The following is a 25,694-nucleotide window of genomic DNA, read 5'->3' on the forward strand; positions in this document are numbered from 1 at the left end:
ATCGTTGACATAAATTAACAGACCAATTAAATGGTGAAACGTGATAGTGTAATCTAATTTTTCTCATAAAATGATTAAAATTTTATAAAAATTAGAAAAACTAAAAAATTATAAAATATAATATTAAATATTAAAAATATTAAAATTAATATAAACTTATTAAAATTATATATATATATATATAAATACTTATAAATATTATAAAACCTAAAAATTTATAAAATTAATAAAGCTTATTTAAAAGTAAAAAATGTGTTAGAATTCTTAAAAGATATTAAAATTGATATAAAATTATAAAAATTATAAAAAATCATAAATACTTGAACTGGACCGATTAGCCCAAAATCGGTAAGAGTACTGGTCCGAGGAAAGCCATTATACTGGTTAACCTGAGAACTAGGCGGTTAAATTGATTTTTTATTTTTAAATATTTTTATCAAACAAAAATTTCATTATCCAACTATTAGCATATGTCAGAATGAAATTCTAAGCACGATTTTCAGAATCGGACCGATGATCGAACCGATCAGACTATCGATTTGCCAGTTCGACTGATTTGTCTGGCTCAATTAAATAAAACATTAAAAAATAAAAAATATAAACAAAATTTTAAATATTTTAAATATGTTTTATTAATTTTATATTTTTTATAATTTATTAGATTATTTTATATTTTTTTTATAAATTTTATAAGTTGATATCAATTTTCATCTTTTTAAATAATTAATCATTTTTATATTTTTGATAATTTTTTATTTTTATGATTTTATCTATATTTTTTATGATTTTTTAATAATTTTATGGGAAAAATATTAGATTAAACCATAAGTCGTCACGTCACTATTTGATTGGTTTATCAATTTATTTTAACGATCAACGAAGACAATGACGAAAACCTTTAACGGAGGGGCTTAATTAATTATTTTAGTTCATGGTAGAACTTAATTGAGTACAAATTTAATACAAGAACTCAATTGATTATTTTAATTAGCAGTATGAACTTAATTAGGTGTGATATATATATATATATATATATATATATATTAAGGATAACCAATAGGGACTGTTATCAACTAAGAATTTAAACACATTTTTTGTCCAACCACCTCCAAGTAGTTTGAATTACTGCAAAATAATTCAATTTTTTTCTTACAATGACGAGGTGTATACCGGTTAATACATTTAATTTTGCATTTTGTGAGAGCAAGTAAAAAGAAAAACAATTTTCACAAAGGACAAAATGGCAACATTAGAACACAAATTAGCCATGTAAAAATGGGAGAAAGACCAGACAAAACAAAACTAGAGTTCTACTTCACATGGTACATTCTCAAAATGTCTAGACCAAGAAAAGTGCAGTTTCACCGAGGGACACACAATTTTTAGAGTACGATGTTTCGACTTCCACATACCTACCTTGAATCGAACCCTCGACTTGTAATGAACGTCAACTTCGATCTCTCCAGATGATTTTTCACCCCTGAGGTCCTTATACGTCGATGGCGACAGTGCCAAATTTTGAGCCACGAGCTTGGTTTCTACTCGAGCCGTGTCCCTATGAGGTTGATGGAAAGGATCGATCGTATCAAGCGCGAGAGTTTGATCTTTGTACGACACCACAGACTCCATGGAGTCGTAGTAGACGGAAGTTTTGGTATTGGGATTATATGCCATGAGCACAAAATCAAAGGTGGCATTGATATGCTTATTGTTGAGGTTGAAATGTTGGAGTGAACCATTTTCAAGGGTGTAAACCAACCTTTTAGGCCTAATGACTAACCAAGTGATGAGGACGGCTAGACCAACAAGAACAATAAGGGTTAGCAAGCAAACGGCGACACATCTTACTAGGTTAAAATGCTTAACTGGCTGTTGTGTAGCTGGTGCTGTATTACCAGCCATTTTTGAGGGACAGTTATGATTTGGATGCTTGCTACCTGTTTTATACAGGACAAAAAGTTGGCGAATATTTTGCCTAATCAACTTCTTCAATATATATACAAAGGCGAAGGGAATTCTGAATGGTTTTTCTTTTTCATTTTCCCTATTGTCTTTGTTCTTTATTGATTCCCTTGGAGGGACTTTAAGGTTTCTTGAATGGAACTCAAGACAGATTCATTTTATGTTCTTTTCTTCTCCTTCAAATGATGCAAGATTCATTGCTGTACTCACTCCTTGCATCTTAGGCCAAGCTAGCTCAAGCCTGCAGCTGGGGTAATATCCCAATAGAATTTATATTTGATATTCATTAAAAATTTTAAAACTAAATTCACCTAATTTTATTTTTAAGCATTTGTTATCATTTTGTTAACATACATTATAATATATATATATAGCAAACATTAACCCATATATACTAATTTGCTTTTAGACTTTGGACCAACGATGAGTGGAAGAATAAACTTTTATATAAAGGATCAATTTGAAGTCTTAACTGGCTTTGCTTGTACGATAGAGAGATAATTGTTAAAAAAAAAACCCCCAAATTGCTTATGTGGAGAAGCTTCACTGATTACCCTTTGGATGGATGTTTACTTTCAGTATGGTACGCTTAATTTTTTTTTTGTCTCACGTTACAATATTGTAAAACCTCAAACTCGACCTAGAAGTCATAACCAGATATTGAGGAATTACGTTAACTTGTTTAAAATCCTTTGCTTCAATCAAACTAAAAACGCTTTTCAGAAATATAAAATTTGCCAAAAACTTTCTCAAATGTCTAGAAAAACTTAATTTCGTAAACGCTTAACTTAATCCCAAAATTTGAGTTCAAAATCGTGTTTGAAAATAAGTATTTTGACAAATCATTTCTAGTTTTAAGGAAAATACTCATTGAAGTCGTTTGTTTATTTACAGAAAAACTTTTTAGGGATTATCTAATTTGCAACGGAAAACTTTCAGAGTTTTAATTTAGAAAACCGAATTTTAAATTTAACTTGTGAGGTTTTGTAGTATCACGTTCGCAAATATCAATACCGACGAATTAAACAGAAACCAAAACAAAGCCCAAAAATAAATTACAGTTCCCAAAATACCAAAATAAAAAATTACGAAAATCACCATTTTTTTAATTTAACTGATTAAACCACCCGAGCTCCCGCACGTCGTCCAATTCTAATTTACCGATTACCTGAAACATCAGTAATAAAATAAAATGGGTGAGCTATAAAGCTCAGTGTATAACTAAACCTAAACAGAGATCATATATACAAATCAGAGTGTCAAAGAGAATTTCGTGACGCACAAGCAAATAGAACTGAGAATGCATGATTATGCCGATGCAGAATTTTCAGAAAACCAAAATCTAGATTTTTTTCAGAAAACTTCCTACCCAACTCCGCTACACACCAAAATAGTGTTCTCCAGAACTCGTCCATCCAAATCACACCAACAGATAATTGTAGACATTACCACCAGAGTTGCAGTTAAAACTGTCAAATCAGAATATAAGTGGTCGAGCCACTATATTGCAATCAAGCTACCAAAACAGAAATGTGGACAAACTACCAGATGAGGCAGATCATTAAACTATCAGAACTTCCTCCTTATAAAAACATCTCAACCCCATGCACGTGATATGACACACAGAACAGAATCAGGACAATGGCATACTTAACATGCAATCAAATATGGCGATTTCAAAAATTTATCTCGTATTAAGAGATCAAATTAATTAAAAAAAATCATGTCATAATATCACAAAACATGAGTGTCAAAATATAACATATTCCATTATCACACAACCGATCAAACAATCACAGAATACAAGTCAGAGCATTTACCTTAGTTTCAGAATTGGTAAACATATTAGTACTTCTCAATCATCATTTAATCACGATTCAAAACATATATTAATCATAACTGATTAACGTTTAAACATAAATAATTAATGCACAACTTTTGTTAAAAACTCACACTACTTATAGTATTATACTTAACCTATATCTTATTAACATCTGTACATAATTTATATTTTATGCTAACAGAATATCAGGAATCGTGATTTATGGCCTAATTTGTATCATACGGACCCTACAAGAAGCCTACATTCGACTCATACATTGAACACGACTCTAGGGAAACTTATCAATTTTTGGGCTCACACGGCACACGGCCTTGTGGCGCCGACGGTCTCAATTTTTAGCTTTTGTCGTTCATTATTTTCTCGAGTTTTCATTACACACCTGGTCGTTTTTTGATACCGATTTAACAAACGCAATTCCAGCACCCTAAAACGTCATCCAAAACAAATCAATGAACAATGATATACCAAATTCAAACACTAAATTCGGCCTTAACACCAAACGTAATAGTCCCTTCAAAGTATTTGATTGCTTACCACACTTGCAGCAGTATTTCCTAAAACCCATTATACGTTGAATAAATAAATGCTAAAACAATCCTCACCTACAAGAGGCCATTAACGATCAAAACAAAACTAAATATGCATTAGAACCATTCATCTTACACAAAACCAGAAAAAATAAATAACATACTATGGGAAAAATAAAAAGAAAAGAACATGAATGACACTTACATAATGATGAACTCGCTAACTCTCGTTCAAAATGCACAGCACAAAGGTTAGCAGAAAAATAGAGTCTCCATAATAATAATTGGAAACAAAATAAAGAAGAGAAGGAGTTTTTGCAGAGATCAAAATAGAGAAAAGAAGAAGGAATATTTTGGGAAAAGAAACATCAGATTAATTTCAACAACTCTAGAAAACTAAGGTGAAAAACAAAATCAGGGAAAAAGTGGGGAACATGGAAGAGAAATTAGGAGATAATTCTTTTTTTTTTTTAAACCACCCACTAACTCCTAATACATCTGATTAGTTATCCTTATCAGAATTTGCCCTGAGTTTATAAGTTGACACCTAACCACTGAACTAATAAACTCATTCTTATCATCAATTGAGCAAAAATAATACTTAAGCTATAAGCTCAAAGATAGGAGTTTGGGCAAAAATTAACAAAATTCATGGAACAGTATTTGAACCCAGAATCTCACACACACAAGCACAATACTTAACTATTAAACCAAATTAATTTCCTTTAACATAATTTCACAATCCAATTTCTTCTAACCCGATTTTCGGGATGTGACAAGTATTGCTAGAGTATTTAATCTCAATGTCACCGTTGTTTTTACACTAATTGTAAGTAAATGCATCGACCATCCATTTTGAGTAGATTATTTTATATTAATTTATGATGGATTTGGGTGGTCGTGTCATCATAAATATAATAAAAATTTTAGAGTGTGTTTTGGTGAAAGATTTTAAGTATTTTTATTTTAATAAAATTTTAAAAATAAATTTACTTATTTGGATAAACATAATAGATAGTTTTAACATTTCAAAGAGATTTCAATTTGAGTAATTCAAATTCTCAATTGAAATTATCACAATAAAATAAAAAATTAACTTTAAAATTTAGTTTTAATTTTTATATTATATTATTAAAAATATTTATATATTTATAAATTTAATGATATTCTTATTTCGTATTTTTATATTATTTATTTTAATATTATTTTTAAATTATGCGGTCTTTAGAATTTTAAAAACCCTTAATTCTCCGAGATTTCAATTATTGTGTAAATGATAAGAATAAAGTAGACAACTAGTTAAAATCCAATAAAATATATATTAGAAAAGTATAAGAATATGGTTTATCAAATTGTTTAGTACTCAATTTACACTATTTTTGAAATACTACTTTCCAAACGTTAATTAAAATTTTTCATATATTTAAAGGATCATTAGAATATTATATCCTCGTACTCAAATTTCCATATTAAAAACTCGTATTTGTATCTAAATAAGCATTAAAACGAATATATAGAAGAAGAAAAAAAGATAATTCAAGAAAAACAAAATCTCTAATGAAAATCTGATTTCCATGATCAAGGCTTAAGTTTCAAAAACAAATACTTTGGTGAAAATGAGGGGTATAACATATTGAAAGTAGCACCAAAGCTGATAAATTTAGAAGGTAATGAATTTTGGGACAGGGACTTGAAGTTCTTACCTTCTTTTCTGATTCAAGCTTCACCTCTAAGCAAGTCCTAAGCCGCCCCCGTTAGTTAAGTATTGGACCGTGGTTGCATGAGGCATTTTTTCGAATGAACAAAATCGTGACCTTCAAAAACAATAATACCCCATCATGAAGACAATCCTTGACATGTATGATCCGATGTGATCAAAATCTGCCTAAATTTTAAGTCAAAATTGAGGTTTGCGCCATCATTTGGATGGAAATTTCTACTTGGTATCTTTCCTTTGCCCCTTCTTTTGCAATAACGATGAGAAAACAATACATATGCTTTAGCTAAAGCACTAATGGAGACAAAGTAAAAATCCAAATCCAAGCAAAGTATTTTTTGAGGCAAAGCATGTTATAATTAATCTTATAATATAATTTTTAAGTGTCATATTTATTCATTATTTTTTAAATAAATTTATAATTATAATAATATAATCCGAAGAATAACAAATATAAATTAATATTATAATGAATAATTAGACTAAAAATCAGAACTTATCTAGGGAATCACCAAAAGTAGAGCCATACCTCATATTTTTTTTTTAAATTTAGTGGAAATTTATAACTCCAAAAATAGGATTGAGATTTGCTATGTATCGTTAAGTTGTTCAAGATTGGTACACTCAATATTTATATTTTATTATTTAAATCTTTGACTGAGTTGGTATCACAATCACAAATCAACCGGCACCAATTCAATCAAAAATTACTAAAATGTCCTTTCATATTTAATATAAGTTATATTCTCACGATAGTACTTTTGTTTCTTTATATTTTAAATACAACCATTAAAAATATTGCATATGGTAAGATTACCATAAGCATTTACAAAATTTTATCTTTACCGCTTCAACTAATGGTTTTTTTATATATTTTGTACATTTTAAAATTATTACACAAACTTTTTCACCCACATTATTTTGTGATATTTTAATATATACTTATTAAAATAATTATAACGATGGAAGTTTTAAAAATAAAGGTGATGGTATTAGGTATAAATTATTTTAGGTTAAATTATGACTGTGATCCTTATACTATATTTAAATTTATGATTAGTATCTACATTTTAATTCAATCTAATTTGGTCCATATATTCTTATAGTACCATTAGTTGGTCCAAATAATTAATATCATTATCTATTCAAATTAAATTATTGAGGCGATTTTTCTTAAAATATACATTTTAACTAAGATAATTTTTTGTGTGTTAAAAATAGTTTTTAAAAATATATCAACATTTTAATCAAAGGACTAACTAATGTGATTGTCAAAATAGAAAACCCAATTATATTAAATTAAAGTATAAACATTAAATTTTAAATTTCATCATATCAAAATTGAAAATTTATCATTACCTTACTATTAAAAAATACTTTGGACCTTCCTCTTACTGACACGTGGACATCCACCAATTCTCCTTTTCTGGGCAATTTACCTAAAAAGTCGTTTTTTTAATTATTTACCGGAATGGGCCATTTTCCGGGAAATCGTGTCCACGTCGGTAGCGATGTCGAGTGCGATGTCGGGACATCGCGTCCACGTCGGCAGCGACCTGGCGGCGTGGAAAGAAATTGCGTCCTTGAGGGGCGATTTCCTTCCACGTCGGCCAGTCGCTACCGACGTGGACGCAATGTAGGCCGTGCGTGAACAGTACCCCAACTGTCAAAATTTTGACTATTGCCCCCCAACGATAAAAAAAAAACTATAAATACCCCCACCCTTTTATTTTTTTTCACAAACAAATCCTATCTAATATTTCCTCTCTAATCCTCTCAATTTCCTTCCAAAATTCTCTCAAATCCATATTTAATTTCAATTTCCCTCAATTTCATTTTTAAAATAATTTTATATTTTTTATATTTTTAAAATAATTTTAAATTTTTTATATTTTTAAAAATAATTTTAAATTTTTATATTTTCATCAATGGCGGATCATTAATTCGTCTTGATAGGAATCACATATCGGTGGAGCAAATGAAAATGGTAAGTATTAAATTTAATTTTTAAATATTATTTAAGATTTTTTATTTATGTATTTTAGATAATTATTAATTTATTATTTGTTATAAAAGTCGAAGATCGGGTATTGGAATGCAATATCCGGAATATGCATGCTCCTCCATCACCGTTAGTAGAGAACTACCTGCGGGAAGCGGGTTTTTGGCACGTGGCGACGGTAGGCCGAGGATGCAAGTTGGACCTGAAATTGATCAGTGCATTGATCGAGAGGTGGAGACCCGAGACGCACACATTCCATCTTCCATGTGGAGAGTGCACTATCACTCTAGAAGATGTCCATCTGCAATTGGGATTGCGGTGGGCGAGCACCCGATCACGGGTGCCCAATCTAGCAATTGGGAGGCGGTGTGCTCTGAGCTTTGGGCGCTATTCGGATAAAATGGATGGAGGTAAGGTCGAGATGGGCTGGTTACGTGCCACCTTCCCGATCCGAATGCAAATTCAACGAAATTGAAAGAATTCGATATGCTCGATCATACATTCTTCAAATAATTGGAGGTTATCGATGCACGACACGTCACGAGAGTGTACATCTAAGGTGGTGCTAAAACTCGTTGATTTTAGAGGAGCCGGTGAATTTAGTTGAAGTCTGCCGTCTTAGCAATATTATATCGGGAGATGTCTTGAGCGCGACCGAGGAGAGCAAACATCGAAGGTTGCTGTCGCTCGTAATCATGGGCACGGTTTCGCTTTCCATTTCTCGTCCTCGAGTGAACCACCCATATGCATTCCCACTCGTAACGAGGTAAATTTTATATTACATTTTGGAATTATTATGTAGATTTTGTAAGAATAAAAGTATGCTAAAATTTATTTAATTAGGTGGAACCATCCGCAAGTTATCGTGGATTACCGATCGAACTTGAAGATATCGGCTTCTATTGGAGCAGCGGTCGGAAGCGAAGTAAGTATTATTGCAAATAGATATTTCCATACATTCGCTAGTCGATTGATATTTAGTATTTAGTATTTAGTATTATGTATATAACTAATATTTCTATCATGTTCATATAGTTTCAATGGACACCATACAAGGATCCGGCAATTGGGCGGTAATCCGGAAGAGTTTTACAAAATCGAGCGCAGCACGCGAAAGTGATGTTGATCAACTATGCAACCGTAGAGCCCCACCAGACAGACAGTGTGCTACGACAGTTTGGATGTAGACAACTGATTCCTGCGGACCTTGAGGTGTTTGACGATCACCACAAAATCGACCTTCGGCTATTAGGTACGGATTGGCCTAGATATTGGTCCGAGTACACGGAAATGTGGGAAAATCAGCATGAATATCTACCTACTCGGGAACAAATCATCGTTCCGGAGTTAGCGTGCGTTCCAGAATACATGCCATCGTTTAGGATCCATGGCAAGCCGTATTTACTTACGCCAAAGGAGAAGCAGCGGCAAATACGTGTCGGAAGGGAAAGGCGCGGGCCTCTAAATCCAAGACGAAGACTACGAAGGCACCCCTCAACGAGGCCCAGACGATCACCGGCTCATCATCGGCCATGCAATCACCGTCCCTAACGAGAGCACCGACGCATCACTGACGCGACAATTCAGCAGATGATACCCATGCAACCGCCTTTCCCTATGATGCCATGTGTGTTTCCTAGCCCTTATATGTACCGAACCCTTACATGTATCCTTTTAGAATCCTATGGCGGGTTGGAGCCAAATGCGGTTCAGCTCCATTTCTGTTATCTTGAAGCGGACCGCCGATATCTAGGCCAGCAGCGCAGGAGGGATCGCAAGGGGGGCCGTCGAGGAGCTCTTCTTTTTACCACTCGCCACCAACGTATGGCTTTCAAATACTGTCGCCGTTCATGATGCAAACACCTCCACATACACTATTCTTTGAAGGTGGATCATTGTCCCAAGTCCGACAACCAAATGTCGAACCGGAAGAACCACAATCACCACCGGAGGAAGAACAACTGCCGCCGGAAGCTAGAGGAATGAGGAATCCAGCGCGTAACCGTCGACGGCCGCCATGTGGAACCGAATCCCCCGGGCATAGACATTGATTGTCGTATTTGAATTTATTATCTAATGTAATAAAATAGAAGTTTATTTAATATAATAAAATAGAAGTTCTATTTGATGTAATAAAAACCCTAATTTGATTAAAAACCCTAACTTACTTAAAAACCCTAACCCTAACCTAACTTAATTAAAAACCCTAACCCTAACCCTAACCCTAACCTAATTTAATTAAAAACCCTAACTTAATTAAAAACCTTAACCCTAACCTAACTTAATTAAAAACCCTAACCATAACCTAACTTAATTAAAAACCCTAACCTAACCTAACTTAATTAAAAACCCTAACCCTAACCTAACTTAATTAAAAACCCTAACTTAATTAAAACCCTAACCTAACCTAATTTAATTAAAACCCTAACAATTAAAAACCTAACCCTAACCTAACTTAATTAAAAACCTAACTTAATTAAAAACCTAACCCTAACCTAATTTAATTAAAATCCTAACTTAATTAAAAACCTTAACCCTAACCTAATTTTACATAATTTGATAATTTTACTAACCATTAACACAATTGTTGGACTTAATAATTTTACGTAATTTGATAATTTTACTAACCATTAAAACCCTAACAATTAAAACCCTAACCCTAACCTAACTTAATTAAAAACCTAACCTTAATTAAAAACCCTAACCTAACCTAATTTAATTAAAACCTAACAATTAAAACCTAACCTAACCTAACTTAATTAAAAACCCTAACAATTAAAACCCTAACCTAACCTAACTTAATTAAAAACCTAACCCTAACCTAACTTAATTAAAAACCCTAACTCTAACCTAATTTAATTAAAATCCTAATCCTAACCTAATTTAATTAAAAACCTAACTTAATTAAAAACTCTAACCCTAACCTAATTTAATTAAAACCCTAACCTAACCTAACTTAATTAAAACTCTAACCCTAACCTAATTTAATTAAAACCCTAACTTAATTAAAACCTAACCCTAACCTAATTTAATTAAAACCCTAACTTAATTAAAACTCTAACCCTAACCTAACTTAATTAAAAACTCTAACCTAACCTAATTTAATTAAAACCCTAACTTAATTAAAAACCTAACCCTAACCTAACTTAATTAAAAATCTAACCTAACCTAATTTTACATAATTTGATAATTTTACTAACCATTAACACAATTGTTGGACTTAATAATTTTACATAATTTGATAATTTTACTAACCATTAACACAATTTTGGACTTAATAATTTTACATAATTTGATAATTTTACCTAATTTAATTAAAATTTCTTTGGCTTAATAATTTTACATAATTTTACATAATTTGATAATTTTACTAACCATTAACAAAATTTTGGGACTTAATAATTTTACATAATTTTACATAATTTTACATAATGTTAGATTTGGTAAAATATTTTGACTAGTACTAACAATTAAGAAATTAAACTAATTTGATAATTTTACTAACAATTAATACAATTATCAATTAATAATTTAATAAAATATTTTTTTCTAAAATTACATTCAACTATTGCGATTAGGGCATGATCGATTTGTATGGCCTGGGTTCCTACACCATCCGCACAACTTCTGTTGACTGGCTGTTTCTCGGATATCCATATTGTTCCGTATTCTAGTGGAGCAAAGTCGACCATTTGGTTTGCGACGCAATTCTCTATCCGGTAACAGCTTAAAAGGAACAAGAGATACGGGCGGCCACTTACGTTCATCTAGGACCGGTGGGAAAACGTGTCTCCATACATTGTACATGTTTTCTAATTTGTACACTTCGTCCACATAACTCATCGGATCCAGACGGAGTTTCTGACAAACTGTAATAACATGAACTCATGGAAAACGAAGTCCATCAAACTTCCCACAGTCACAAGTCATGTTTCGCAAGTGTACACGATATTGCCCGCCAACAACACCTTGGTGTGGTCTGTCAAACTCCGTCACGCGAAACCATAAATTGTCTCGATCGTGACACACTGTGTGCATGATGTTTGCCCTCGCCTTCGCCTTCGCCTTGTTAATTTCTTGAACTACCTTACTGCACCATACATGGCCACCCGCATCGCTGCATAAGTTCTTTGCTCGCTTTGGAAATAGCACCCATAAGCGGAAATATGTCTCTCGCACAACCGATGTTATCGGTAGATGGCGCGTTCCTTTAAGAACAGAATTTATGCATTCTGCCAGGTTCGACGTCATATGGCCATATCGTAGGCCTCCGTCGTATGCTTGTGCCCACTATTCGAAACGTATGTTACAAAGGTAGTCCACCCCTTCTCCGTTTTTGGATCGTAAAATTGCCAACATCTCGGCAAAACGATCTTTATTTATTTCATACCCTGCTAATATAAGATCATAGCGAATATTTTATACCACTTCTACCAATAAAACTAATTCAAATTGACAAACGAAATAATACAGTTATAGACTAAATACCCATGTTGGTCACTTGTCGTCGTTTACGCTTAGATGGATATTGCCTGTAGTAGTTCGAAGCAACGTGTCTTAGGCAATATCTATGGTGTGTGCGCTGCCACAAGCTTCCCTCTCGATCAAATGCAGCTAGTATACCGGCGCCCCGATCTGAAATAACACAAATATCAAGTTGGTGGCACACAAGCCTCCTTAACCTCGAGAGAAAGAAATCCCAGTCATCAGACGACTCCCCCGGTGTTATTGCAAATGCAATTGGAAGAATTCTCTCACCGCCGTCCTGTGCTACTGCAACCAATAGCCGATGAATATACCTACCAAACATGAAGGTACCGTCAATTTGTACCATCGGCTTGCAGTATAGAAATGCGTCTCGGCATTGCTTAAAGGTCCAAAATAGGCGTTTGAACACTTAGCATCCACGTATCAGCCATTGTAGTACGCATGTTCTATTTCAAGGTCTGTGATGGCACCTGGGACGTATCTCTCTAGCACTTGACACCACTGTCATATTTCATTATATGAGGCATCCCACCCACTATGCATCTTCTCCAACGCCTTCTGCTTAGCTATCCAAGCCTTGCGGTAAGAGGGCGTGTACCCCATTTGGCTACGGATATTGGCAATTATCACCGACACTGAAGTCCTAGGATCTGCTTTTATCGTGGGCAGTATCAAGCTAGCTAACATAGCTGAATCCATTTTGGGATGATCTTGTGAAACACCTACAAAGGGAGTACATTAAATAATGCAACATTGCAAAATAAAATTATTATTCAGATACATTCAATCCTATACCTGCAGCACATGTATGTGGACCTTTGTACTTTTTTATCTCCCACAACCCTGTCCTTTTCCTTAACGAGGCCACGATTTTCCATGAACATGTGTCGTCTTGTACCGCACATTTCGCCTCAAACTTATCAGATTTTAATTTAACGACGTGGTAATTAACACCGTTTTTGATGCTATGCTGTTTCAAAACACCAATAAAACTATCCTTATTGGTAAACTAATTACCAACTTCAAGTTCACTGAAATCTACCCCCGAACTTGTACAATCGCGCAACCGGTGTGGTAGATCTAGAAACTCTAACGCATCATCCGCTGATAGATCGATATTATACATGTGGGCTGGAGGTGAGTATGCTCTGAATTGTGGATTTTCTTCTTCATCTGAACTCCTTTCAGCATCTTCACCTTCTGTTGGAATCGGCTCCGGTTCAGAAAATAATCTCACGTATGCACCATCCGGCTCGGGCTCTCGAGGTGGATCCACATCGGAGTCATCTTCTAACCCACAATCATCTGCAGCATACGATGTCCCCTCACCGGTTGACATCGTAGGTAGTACGTCATCCCTTCTTCTGGGTATTTGATAACGTCCCCAATTGGATGTAGATTGCCATCCACTAGAACTTGATGTAGTTCCCCAGTATGTATTTCCAGCATCAAACGTCGAGCCACCGACGTACATGTCCCATCCACCGACAAAGTGTCTTGCGGGGGATGTGCATTCGACACCTCTACCGAACATAGGCTGTTCCGTATTTTGTAACCCATTAACCGAGTGTCAGACAGGAGTCGTGTATAGATCTCGAACACCGGACGGAAGTACATTAGTTGGTGACGTAAATTGTACATATAACTCAATATAAGTTGCTCCACTAGCAAGATGAGTCTGCACCATTGCCTCCAAGCTACGAGTACATTTTATGTCGAACGAGTCATATGTCACCGGATCAACACAAGAACAAAATCGATACGTGATTGATAGAACTTTCATTGGCGTCGTTCCGAAGATTTTACGCCTAATTCTTTTACGAAGTTCTGTCAAATCTATGTTCTGGTTAAATGACAGTCGCACTGTATTCTCCGAAAACAACACCATTCTCGGTGTGGCAAACCTCACCATCATAGTAAATAACAGCACTAATACGTTCACTCATTTTGAAACTCTAACTTTCTTAGCCTCTCTAAATTGTTTCTACTATGACTTATGCATTCTAAGAACATTTTCTGCCTAATTTATAGCCTCAGCCCAAACTTGTTACTGTAGCAAAATCGCGTCTACGAGGGCGCGATTTCATAATTTCTTCTCAAATAGCATCTTGGTAGAAGCGATTTTATACTATTTGCTCAGAAACGTCAAAAAAATTATTTCTTACATGACCTACTGTAGCAAAATCACGTCCACGAGGGCGCGATTTCACAATTTCTTCTCAAATAGCATCCTGGTAGAGGCGATTTTATAATATTTGCTTAGAAACGTCAAAAAAATTTATTTCTTACATAACCTACTGTAGCAAAATCGCGTCCACGGGGGCGCGATTTCACAATTTCTTCTCAAATAGCATCTTGGTAGAAGCGATTTTATACTATTTGACCAGAAATGTCAACTCGAAATAATTTATTCTGGGACCTAAAAACCCTAAAAAGCTTGAACCCTAAACCCTAAAAGCCAAAAAAACCAAACGTGAAAAAAAGTCAAAATCGCGTCCCCAGGAAAGCGCTACGTGTCAGGACATCGCGTCACGTCGGTAGCGACACGCTAGCGTGGAAGGAAATCGCGTCCTTGAGGGCGATTTCCTTCCGTCGGCAAGTCATGATGATGTGACGCGATGTCTGACATCGCACTCGACATCGCTGGCGACGGGACGCGATTTCCCGGAAAATGGCCCATTCCGGTAAATAATCAAAAAAATGGCCCATTTCAATAAATTTTGAAAAAAACGGCTTTTTTAGGTAAATTGTCCTCCTTTTCTTTTCTTTTTTTTTTTGGCATTTCACGAAAATGATTTGATTTCATTTTTAGTGTTTCAAGTATACTCAAATTTAAAATTTAATCATTATACTTTTATTTCTAACATAATTTAATCCTATATTGTCATAATTTTATTAGGTAGCTTTGAATAGTTAATATAGTTAAATTTTCAATTAAAATGTTACATGGTTATATATATTTGAATGCTTTAAAGGTCTTAGAGACAAATACATCTTTTGAGTTTGACTTACTTTTTTACATTATAAGACAATGGTCAAATTTTAAATTTAGCCCTATACTATGCTAAAACTAGGATTAAATCCATATACTTTATTTTTAACATAAATTGGTCCTTCTAGTTTTATAATATCATTAATTATTCTAAATAGTTAATGTTGTTAACTATTTCAATTACAATGTTGTACCCATTTTTAAAGAATATTATTCCAACAAAATAATTATTCTATTATGACAAATTCGAATGTATGCTTTTAAGAAAAAATTCACATTAACATTTTCAATGCAATTTTTAATCACATCATTACTAAGTGATTTTTGTTTAATTTTAAAATGTTACACTATTGAATTTAACTAAAAGATTGAATCTGAGTAATAATTGAACCTAAATTCTAAAAAAAAAGAGTAAAATAATGAGACTAAATTTCACATGTATAGGGACTTAGATCATATTTTAACCTTCGAAATTTTACTCCATAATTTGATTTAAATAAATAATCAACCTATTTCAAAATGTCACACCAGTGAGTTGTTTTCGACCGTTGAGGCAGTTCGCATTTTAAGCATTCCTCTCTCTCGTTTGGCTGGTGATGATTTGATAGTCTGGAAAGATGATCCAACAGGTTGTTACTCTGTCCGTAGTGGTTATAGGTTGCTTCATTGGCCTATGCAACAAGTCCCTATTCCCTATAGTCCCTCTAACCCACTAAGTTCACGTGATTTGTTTACAACAATTTGGAAGGTTCGGGTCCCTCCTAAAGTTCACATAATAGTTTGGAGATTCCATTGCAATTATGTACCCACATTACACAACCTTTACAATCGATATATCTCTACCACACAATTCTACCCTAGATGCCTAAATATACTTAAGACACTTATTCACATGCTTCGGGACTGCTCTTTTGCCATTTCGGTTTGGAATCAACTGCTCGTATCCTGGGATGGTACCTACAATGATTCGGATCTTGTGAGTTGGTTGGGTTTTCTTTGTCAAGTACATACTTGGGACAAGTTAGCATTTATCCTTACCACGATTTGGGCACTATGGTGGTCATACGACAGGTACTATCACGAGAGCCTTGGTTCGACGTCTATTAAGTTGGTCTCTTTTATTCGATCCTACATGGGTGGCCGATCGGTGCTGGCCATGCCAGGAACGGTTCCGAGAGTTTTGCGCACTGCACGCTGGCATCCTCCGTCTGCACCTCTGGTTAAGGCTAACTTTGATGCTGCATACAGAAGGGGGTACAAGATGCCCAGGGCTAAGTGCTTGGCGTTTGTACTAGGATCCATGGTTAGGTTTCGTCGGCTTTTGCTGCAGAAGTGTTGGCTCTTTTGTCGGCGTTAGAATTCGCTCGGGACCTTGGTCTAGCTTGGGTTGTGTTTGAAGGGGACTATCTTCATGTGCTACACAAACTCAATAGCACATAGGCTAACCGGTCAGAGATCCAGGCACTGATTACAGAAGGGAGGTTACAATTAATTACCTTTTTTGCTGCGGCTATAGTTTGTCATTGCTTCAGAGAGTATAATCGAGTTGCTTACCAACCTGCGGCGTTGGGATTTCGTTGGACATCGGATCGTTTCTGGGTTGAGGAGGTTCCGTTTCAGGTGGAAAGCGCAATGGCTACGGACAAGGGGTTGAACACTTTTTTGCCTTAATTTCGTCACATGCATTGGGCTGGAACTGTCGCATCTCTCTACTTGTCCTTGTTGTGTCTTCTTTTTTTTCCATTGTTATGCTTGCAAGCTCATCGGATTTGGCTTTGGGATTTTCGGCTTCCATCAGCTGCTTATGGGGCAGCCTTTTGAGTTTCTTTTTCTTTTATCTTCTGTTTTTTCTTTGGTATTTTTCTGTTTGTATTAGGACATGCTACAATTTGCTGCTTTTGTCTTTGGACTTGACCTCGCCCATGCAGGTTTATTTTTCTCTAATACTCTATGGAAGCCATTTTCAAAAAAAATAATAATAATGACAACAATTGGATCTAAATTTTTTAATTCAAAAATTAGAGACTCTAAATCTTTAAAAATAAAAATAGAATTAGAGTATATTTTAATTTTTTAAATTTTTAATCTACAAATTGACACAAATAAATAATCAACCTAGTGTGAATATATTTAAATAAACTAACGGCCATATCCTTTCCCGCCACCACTGTAAAAAAATTCTCATTTTCACTATACGACCATATTCCCCGGTATTCTCGAGCATTCGCGTAATCTATTATTTTCTCTGACGCGCCACGCAAAACAGTAGGCCAAACTCTAGTGAGGAACGCGCAATTCAAACCAACAGCTGCTCGACGTGAAATTCACGAGCAATGAATGCATGTGGAGGTAGGTGTCATCCCTTAAAGCGCTCGCAAAACTTATTTGGCGCAATCTGATTGGTGGGAGAAAACGTTAATTGGCCCAGCCGCGAAAATGAAACTAGGAGCAGCTGGTAACAGTCGAGAATGCCCCTACATCTGCTGAGTTTTTAATTTTGTGTCCTTAGCCTGAGGTTTTATCTTTAGATGTTTGCTAACAAGTCCTTATACGTTTTCTTTATTGTAATTTTTACCCTGATATCAAATGCATAATTACAGTTTGATATATCATCTATTAATAGAATTAGAGTTACACCATATTTTCTGGAAAAAAAGAATGAAAAGAGTATAGTATACTTGAATTTAAAATCTATGAAATATAATAATATAGGGTTCAATATTGAAGATGTTTTGGCTACTTTTGTGAATCATAAAGATATTTTTCATAAAATAAAAATCATAATATTCATTTATGTCTTGAAATTTGAAGTATGATGTATGGTAGATGTTGAATTATATACATACTAACATTCTAAAACTTGTTGTTTTTTTTTTATAAAATGAAGCACAATTGATTTTCTACTTCCTTGCTCTATTTGATACTTGATTTTATCTAATGGAAAATTTTAATGGGGTGGACTTTATATGGTATTTTCACAATCACTTAACTAATCATTAATTTAATGTACAATGTATACGAGCAAGAGCAAGAGCAAGAGCAAAGTCAAAAACCTTTTTAGATGGATAAGTTGATGAGACATTGTGCGTGATGGAAAATTTTATGTAAATTTTAAAGTTGATTGATAGGAGATATTTATAAACATTCCCCTTAAAACTTTTCGGTAGTATTTTATGAAATATTTAAATTTTATTTTATTTTCCAAAAGTCTATAAAAAATTCAGGATCTAATTCCTATAAATTCGTTTTATAGTTAACTTGGGTTAGAATTAGAATTTGAAGTTTACAAAGTTCCCAAATAGAAGGGCTAACTAACTCAAAAACCTAAATTTGAGGGGGCCACCTGAAAAATAACAAAAATACATGACCCACCAGACAAATCTAAAACGATGTCGATCTGTAAGGGCTAGTTTCGTCATTCTACATCTACGAATGTTATCGTATATAAATCTTTCTCCTCCCTAGTTTGTTTTCGTGTTCTTGCCCCCCCAACAATATGTGATTCAGACAACCCCACGAAAAACCCTAAGATTTATTTATTTATTTTTCTTTTTTTGGCTATTTGGAAATACCCTAAAACCCTAAAATTTCCTTCCGTTGACTTATCTCAAATGCATGTTTTTTTTTGTGAATCTCTTTTGATTTGTTTTTGGCTCTAGGGTTCTTGATATATCGGAGGGTTTTGTTTATTTATTTATTTTAAATTTAAATGGCGAATCATACTGAAGGGAAGGATTTCGTGGTGCTATCTCGGGTAAGAACGGGTCTGAAGCGCGAATTCGAGTTTGCTTTGAAGGTTCAAGCGGAGATGTGTGGGTCTTTGGGTCGGACTCGGTCTAGGAAGTCACAGAATGGACCAGCGTTGAGTCCAGGTAAGAGGAGTAACAAAAAATTGAAGAGAGAACCTAAGGCTGAGGAAGAACCGATAGATTTGATGAGTGAAGAAGAGGCCAAAAGCGACGTCGTGGATGTGGAAGAACCGAAGACAGAGGTGGATGGTTGTGAAGAAGAGGAGTCAAAAAGGGTTGAAGCGGGAAAGGAAGAGGAAATTAAAAGTGTGGTCATTGAAACAATGTTTGAAGATGTGGTTGGCAATGAAGGGAAGGGAGAAAGTGAACCCGAAAAGACAATAATAGGTACGCTAGATGAAAAGGAAGAGAAGGTATCAAAAATGGATGTTGACATTGGAAAGAAACAAAGTGAATTGGAGGATGCAACGAAGAATGTAGAAGGGGAAAAGGGAAAGGAGGATTTGGTGATAAAAAGTGAGCCCTGCAAAAGGGATTCGAGAGTGCCTTTTTTTGCTAGTTTCGAGGGTAATAGTAAGGTAGAGGAAGTGGTGAAGCAAGAGAAACCTTTACGTACATATACCCGATCCTCGTTGAAGCCAAAGGTGGAGACGGTGAAGGGAGCTGTTTTAGGAGATGCTGTTATTGTGAATGCCAGTGATGTGAAAAGTGGTCGTGATGATAATGGAGTTAAAGGTGTGGATAGTCTGATAACGCCCGAAATTAATGTGTCTACTAAGTTTGTTAGAAACTTCCCTACAAAGTTAAAGGATCTTTTTGATTCAGGGATGCTTGAAGGGGCAAATGTGAGGTATGCCCGAAGCTCAAAGGTATAGTTCTGGAAAAAGAATTTGTAGATGAAATGTTTTTTTTCATGCTCTTTTATTTGGAATATGTTGGTTTTTGAATGTTCCTGTTATCGTAGGTTACAAGAAATTCAGGAAGTAATGAGCTTCGAGGAGTAATCAAGGGCTCTGGAATATTGTGTTTTTGCAGTGCTTGCAAGGGGGTTAATGTAAGGGTTTATTTATTAATGGGTTCTTTTTCATGATGCCATATTTTATGTATTTGCGAATATGGTAGTTTCTTTTATTTGATGATTTATCATGAATGTAGGTAGTTACTCCTACCTTATATGAGAATCATGCTGGTAGCTCAAACAAACGTCCTGCAGAGTACATTTACCTTGAGAATGGGCATACCCTGCGTGATGTAATGAATGCCTGCAAAGATAGTTCATTGACCACATTAGAGAATGCTCTGAGGATGGTGATTGGATCTTCAATGAAGAAATCCAGCTTTTGTTTTAACTGTAGAGGTTAATCTTCCATTTCTTTTATATTTTATTTTCTCTTTTCTCTTTTTGTTTGTCCTCCAAGGGTTTAACATTCTGTTCCTTTTATTATTGTAGCATCTATTACTGATGCTGATTCTGGAAAACCTATGACTCTATGTAATTCATGTGTGGATCTAAAAGAGTGTCAAGACAGCTCAATTGAAGTGGCTGATGGTGCTAGTGATAGGTATGGTTTGTCCTGTGTTTTGAACCCGTCTTTTGGTTCACCACCATGCTGACTTGTACAAAATCCAAGAATTCTATCATTTGGTGGCCTTGTTAGATTAGTAATAGGCAAAGTAAACCATTCTTGCAATTTCATCCTATATGGAAACTTCTTACTGTTTTTAGGAATGTTACCATGTTATAACCCTTTGGTCGCATTCACATTTGTTTGCCTGCAATGCTTTGACTGCATTCACATTGCTTTTACTCGTGCAGTATTTCATTCATTCTGTAGGATCAAAGATAAGATATTATTTCTCTTAAAGTTTTACTTATTCACCCCTCATTTTCCTTTTGTTTGGTTAAATTCAGATCACCCGGATCAACTGTGGTTCCAAAGTCACCAATCAGTGCTTCAAAATGCAGCTCGTCACAAACTAAGAGTCAGGGAAGAGTAACTAGAAAGTAAGTATTATTGTTGTTGTTATTATTATCATTATAATCATATTCTGTTTGTGTGTTTAACGTTTCACTACTGTATATAGTTGATGTGGTCACTTATCTTTTTGTTGTTTTGCTAATCTCTTGATGTTTTTTTTCTAAGAGATCTGCGGATGCATAAATTGGTATTCGAGGAAAATGGGTTGCCAAATGGAGCTGAACTAGGGTATTTTGTTCGTGGAAAGGTTAGTGTTAGTTTATTTTACCATAAATCTTGTCTTATTCTAACATGTCTAATGTAAGAGGTGATTTGGTGTGTTGCAGAAAATGCTTGTTGGTTATAAAAGGGGATATGGAATACTTTGTACCTGTTGCAATTCAGAGGTACCTTACTTGTTTTCCCCAATTAAATGTTGTTTCCTAATTTTTCTCAGTCCTTTTATAGTCTTCATGTTAAATGTGCAGATAAGCCCCTCTCAGTTTGAGGCTCATGCTGGTTGGGCAAGTCGTCGCAAGCCGTAAGTCTCTCTTCAGTTCTAGGTTGTCAAGTTTTGTTGTTTTTGGTCATCTTTAATCTTATGATTGATATGTTCCAGTTGTGAGCTCCAGGGCATGTAGTTTCTGTATATCTTTCAAAAGTGTTTGATATTATGGTTATGTTAGGATGGGCAAGTACCACCAATTTTAAGCATGGATGGAATATAAGGAAACTATGTGCATTTATTGTATGTATATATCTATAAACATGAATGTGTTTTTCACGTGGTGTTACTTTCTTTACAGTTTTCAACACATTTACACATCAAATGGAGTATCTCTCCATGAATTGTCAATATCCCTGTTGAAAAATCAGAAGTACTCTACAAATGATTGTGATGACCTATGTAGCATCTGTTTGCAAGGAGGGGATCTATTTTGCTGTAATACATGTCCAAGGGCTTTTCACAAAGGTAGGTTTTCAACTTTTTCCTTCAATATTCTATTATCTTCCAAACTTAATGATGGCTCTCTTTTTTGGGGATAAGCTTATATGATTATTACCCTTAACAACTTCCAAAACAATTTCTCAGTGTCTGCCTTCTTTTCCTGTGTGTATGCACGCATGTGTCTATCCAATTTTTTTTGTTCAGTTTTGTCAAATTATAACTATTATCTTAGAATCTTTTTTCCTTGAACTTGAGGGTTACAGCTTTTGCCTTTAGTTGTCTTGCCCATAATGAAAATCTTAAGGGAATGGCTCTAGTGGAGGCCTAATTGTGTTCTGGTGACATATTCCAGTTACTTACCCATGCGGTTAATGGTATTACTCTTCATATGAGGATTGTGTTTCCTCCACCTTTTCCCCATCCTTGCAACTCAATTTAGCATCAGGAGATGAGAATCTATTACCATATTGTGCCCACTTTTAGGATTTCTTCCTATTTGGTTTTTGTGTGCTTTTGTGTTTCTCTTGGGTTGCTAGTGTGCACCGTGCCTTGGGTCATTTGGACGGGGTTATCATTTAAAATTAATTAATTATCCAGAAATGCATTTTTGTTATGGGTATGGATTCCTGTTGAGCTCTTGATACTGGCCGATTGCAGAGTGTGTTTCTCTACCAAGCATTCCAACTGGTACTTGGCACTGTAGATATTGCCAGAATACCTTCCAAAAGGAAAAGTTTGTGGAACGTAATGCCAATGCTCTAGCTGCTGGAAGAGTTGCAGGAATTGATCCAATAGAACAGATAACAAAGAGATCCATTCGAATCATCAAAACTCCTGAGACAGAAGTTCCCAGCGTATGTGTGCTATGCAGGTCAGGACCATTCTGTTATTACCATTTAGAAGATGTCTTTGTTGTTATGAATCATTCCTATTCATCCTCAATAAACCCTCCCGTCCTCACTTCATTTAAAGAATGGGAATCTTTTAGCTTTAATAAATTTATAACATTTATGCTTAGCAAAATATTTGCTATTAACTGGATTCCATTTGCAAGCAGTTGTTAAATCTAACATTATAACATAGACCTGGAATCTTCTAGATTGTTAAAATCTCTGGATTGATTCACAGTCTGCATTGCTGAGAAATTGCTTGTTAAGCCAATCCTAAAGCTTGTCTTTATTTGCAAATTGACTAATTTCTGATCTCCACATGTTCTGGTGCTGTACTCAAGCGGAGGCTTAAATTTTGCTGTTTCAGTTTTTTTTCTCTCTCCTCTCTATAATCTTTTCAGAATTTGTATGGTTATTCTGTATTAACATGCTTGAAATTTTGCAGAGGTCATGCTTTTAGCAAATCAGGATTTGGTCCACGCACTGTTATACTTTGTGATCAGGTAGCTTCTTGGTTCTGTTTGTGTATGTGGTTGTCAAATTCAAGCTTGTACAGAATATTCTAACCCTGTTACTGGCTCTTAATGACCTATTTTATTTTATTTTATTTTTCCATAGTGTGAGAGAGAGTATCACGTGGGCTGTCTGAGGGATCATAATATGGATGACCTTAAGGTACCATTTCTCTCTGTTAAATAGTTTCATAGTTTTCCTGATTTTTCCTGTTTAATAAATGAGTTGGACACCATGCTTTCTACAGGAGTTGCCAGAAGGAAAGTGGTTTTGTTGCACAGATTGCAATAGAATTCATTCTGCTCTACAGAAATTGATAGTTCGTGGGGAAGAGAAGCTTCCTGACTCGTCTCTGCTTGTTGTAAAGAAGAAATATGAAAAAAATAGGTTGGAGAGCAAGGCCAGTCTTGATATAAGATGGAGGGTTCTCAGTGGGAAAATGATATCTTCTGATGACACTAGAGTATTGCTTTCCAAAGCTGTTGCAATCTTCCATGTATGTAGTTTTCTTGCTGATGATCAATTTCGATACCAGCATCATTAGCTAGGAAACATTTTGTTTTTGGCCATCTTCTTTAGCCTCTATGGCATTCATGTGAGCTTTAATTCTTGTAGTCACTGCAGTGCATCAGGGATTAGGCATCTTTTTGTAATTTGTGTTGATCTGTCTTTGATGTAAACCAGAAGCTATCCGGTTTAGTACTAATTTATTGATGATGTGATGTTTGTGCTTTTATTAGGAACGCTTTGACCCTATAAGCGACTCTGGATCAAGTAAAGGTGATCTCATTCCATCAATGGTTTATGGGTAAGCAATATTTTATTCTTGTCTACTTAATGTTTGCTAATAATGTAGCACTGAACTCCCAATAAGTCAGCTGTGAATAATATCACCAAATGGTATTGCAGGAGAAGTGTGAAGGACCAAGATTTTGGTGGCATGTACTGTGCAATATTAACTGTCAAGTGAGTCTCTCATCTTATTTCATCAAGTTTCTTTTCAGTATTATCTTTATAGAGTGAGGGGTGTATCTGAGTGCCCTGAATCTTCTTTTCCTATCATGCAGTCAAGTGGTGGTGTCAGCTGGTATTTTTAGGATATTTGGGCAGGAGGTGGCTGAAATTCCCTTAGTTGCAACTAGTACCGAAGGTGAAGGACAGGTAACATTCACTGCTTGTGAAAAAACATTTCCCACCCAACCAAGCTCTTTGGTAATTTGGTAACTAAAACAAGATTTGACTATGCAGGGTTATTTCCAATGCCTTTTCACTTGCCTAGAAAAGCTGCTTGGGTTCCTAAATGTGAAAAATGTCGTGCTTCCAGCAGCTGATGAAGCAGAATCCATATGGACAAAGAAATTCGGATTCAGCAAGATAACCAAGGAGGAGGTATGATCGTAATATTTCTGTCAGCCTGCAGGGTTGCTTTCTTTGGTTAAATTGTAGTCTTATCTACAGATGAAAATAACATATCTTCTCTCTATGATTATGCATATGCTGCAGCTAGACAAGTATAGAAGAGACTACCAAATGATGGTCTTCCAGGGTACATCCATACTGCAGAAGCCAGTCCCAGAAATTCGATTGATCCGTAAACCAGAGCATGAGTGATGAAATTTTGAGCATTGCAATTGGAAAGCTACTGTTTTTTTCCCCCCTTCAAGAGTCTTCCTCCTAAAATGTACAGGTTTTTTCTTTAAAAAAAAAAAGAATTGTTGTGCAGGAAATACAGGTCAATCAAAATTACCATAGTACAATTTTACCTTTGGGGTTTTGTAGCACAGAAATGAAAAAAGAGAACACAGTGAGACAGACAATGACATAAACCTGGAAAAAAAGTAATGAATTTTGATAATATGCTTGAATAGGTTTGTTTGCAGTTTTAGTCGTTTACTCGAGTAATTTTTAACAGAATATCATCTATTCTAGCTTATGGTCAAGTTTTATATATATATAAAATATATATTAAATATCTTTTGTATAACTTAGTTATATATTTTATTATATTACATGTTATATTTATTCTATTAATATATTCTATATTAATATAATAATATTATATATATTAATTACCTTTTGAGATTGCTTTATTTATTAATTTATT

General features: G+C 34.8%; 2 protein-coding genes and 1 long non-coding RNA gene across 4 annotated transcripts; 1 reads left to right on the forward strand and 2 right to left on the reverse strand.

Annotated features, from left to right (window-relative positions):
- Positions 1-1,066: 1,066 nt before the first annotated feature.
- Positions 1,067-1,969, reverse strand: LOC105799136 (uncharacterized protein At1g08160). Its single transcript, XM_012629537.2, has one exon. It carries the CDS (start codon positions 1,900-1,902, stop codon positions 1,303-1,305), a length of 600 nt encoding a protein of 199 aa, XP_012484991.1. The 5' UTR covers positions 1,903-1,969; the 3' UTR covers positions 1,067-1,302.
- Positions 1,970-2,903: 934 nt separating this feature from the next.
- On the reverse strand, positions 2,904-6,334 carry LOC128032759 (uncharacterized). 2 transcript variants are annotated; one of them, XR_008189067.1, is made up of 3 exons: positions 4,340-5,171; positions 4,185-4,229; positions 2,904-3,130 (listed from the first exon to the last, which is right to left on the reverse strand). It is a non-coding gene; the product is annotated as an uncharacterized LOC128032759 (long non-coding RNA). The 2 variants fall into 2 exon arrangements; XR_008189066.1 differs by lacking the exons at positions 4,185-4,229; positions 4,340-5,171 and adding an exon at positions 6,036-6,334.
- A 12,677-nt stretch (positions 6,335-19,011) lies between these two features.
- LOC105799137 (uncharacterized) lies at positions 19,012-25,469 on the forward strand. Its single transcript, XM_012629538.2, has 18 exons — positions 19,012-20,149; positions 20,245-20,334; positions 20,436-20,637; positions 20,731-20,842; positions 21,193-21,285; positions 21,425-21,506; positions 21,586-21,645; positions 21,727-21,779; positions 22,045-22,211; positions 22,845-23,058; positions 23,523-23,580; positions 23,696-23,752; positions 23,838-24,086; positions 24,331-24,398; positions 24,500-24,556; positions 24,658-24,751; positions 24,839-24,979; positions 25,094-25,469. The coding sequence occupies exons 1-18, from the start codon at positions 19,241-19,243 to the stop codon at positions 25,199-25,201; spliced, it is 2,814 nt and encodes a 937-aa protein (XP_012484992.1). The 5' UTR covers positions 19,012-19,240; the 3' UTR covers positions 25,202-25,469.
- The last annotated feature ends 225 nt before the right edge of the window (positions 25,470-25,694 follow it).

The sequence above is a fragment of the Gossypium raimondii genome, chromosome 9, assembly GCF_025698545.1.
Source record: "Gossypium raimondii isolate GPD5lz chromosome 9, ASM2569854v1, whole genome shotgun sequence".
Classification (NCBI taxonomy): domain Eukaryota; kingdom Viridiplantae; phylum Streptophyta; class Magnoliopsida; order Malvales; family Malvaceae; genus Gossypium; species Gossypium raimondii.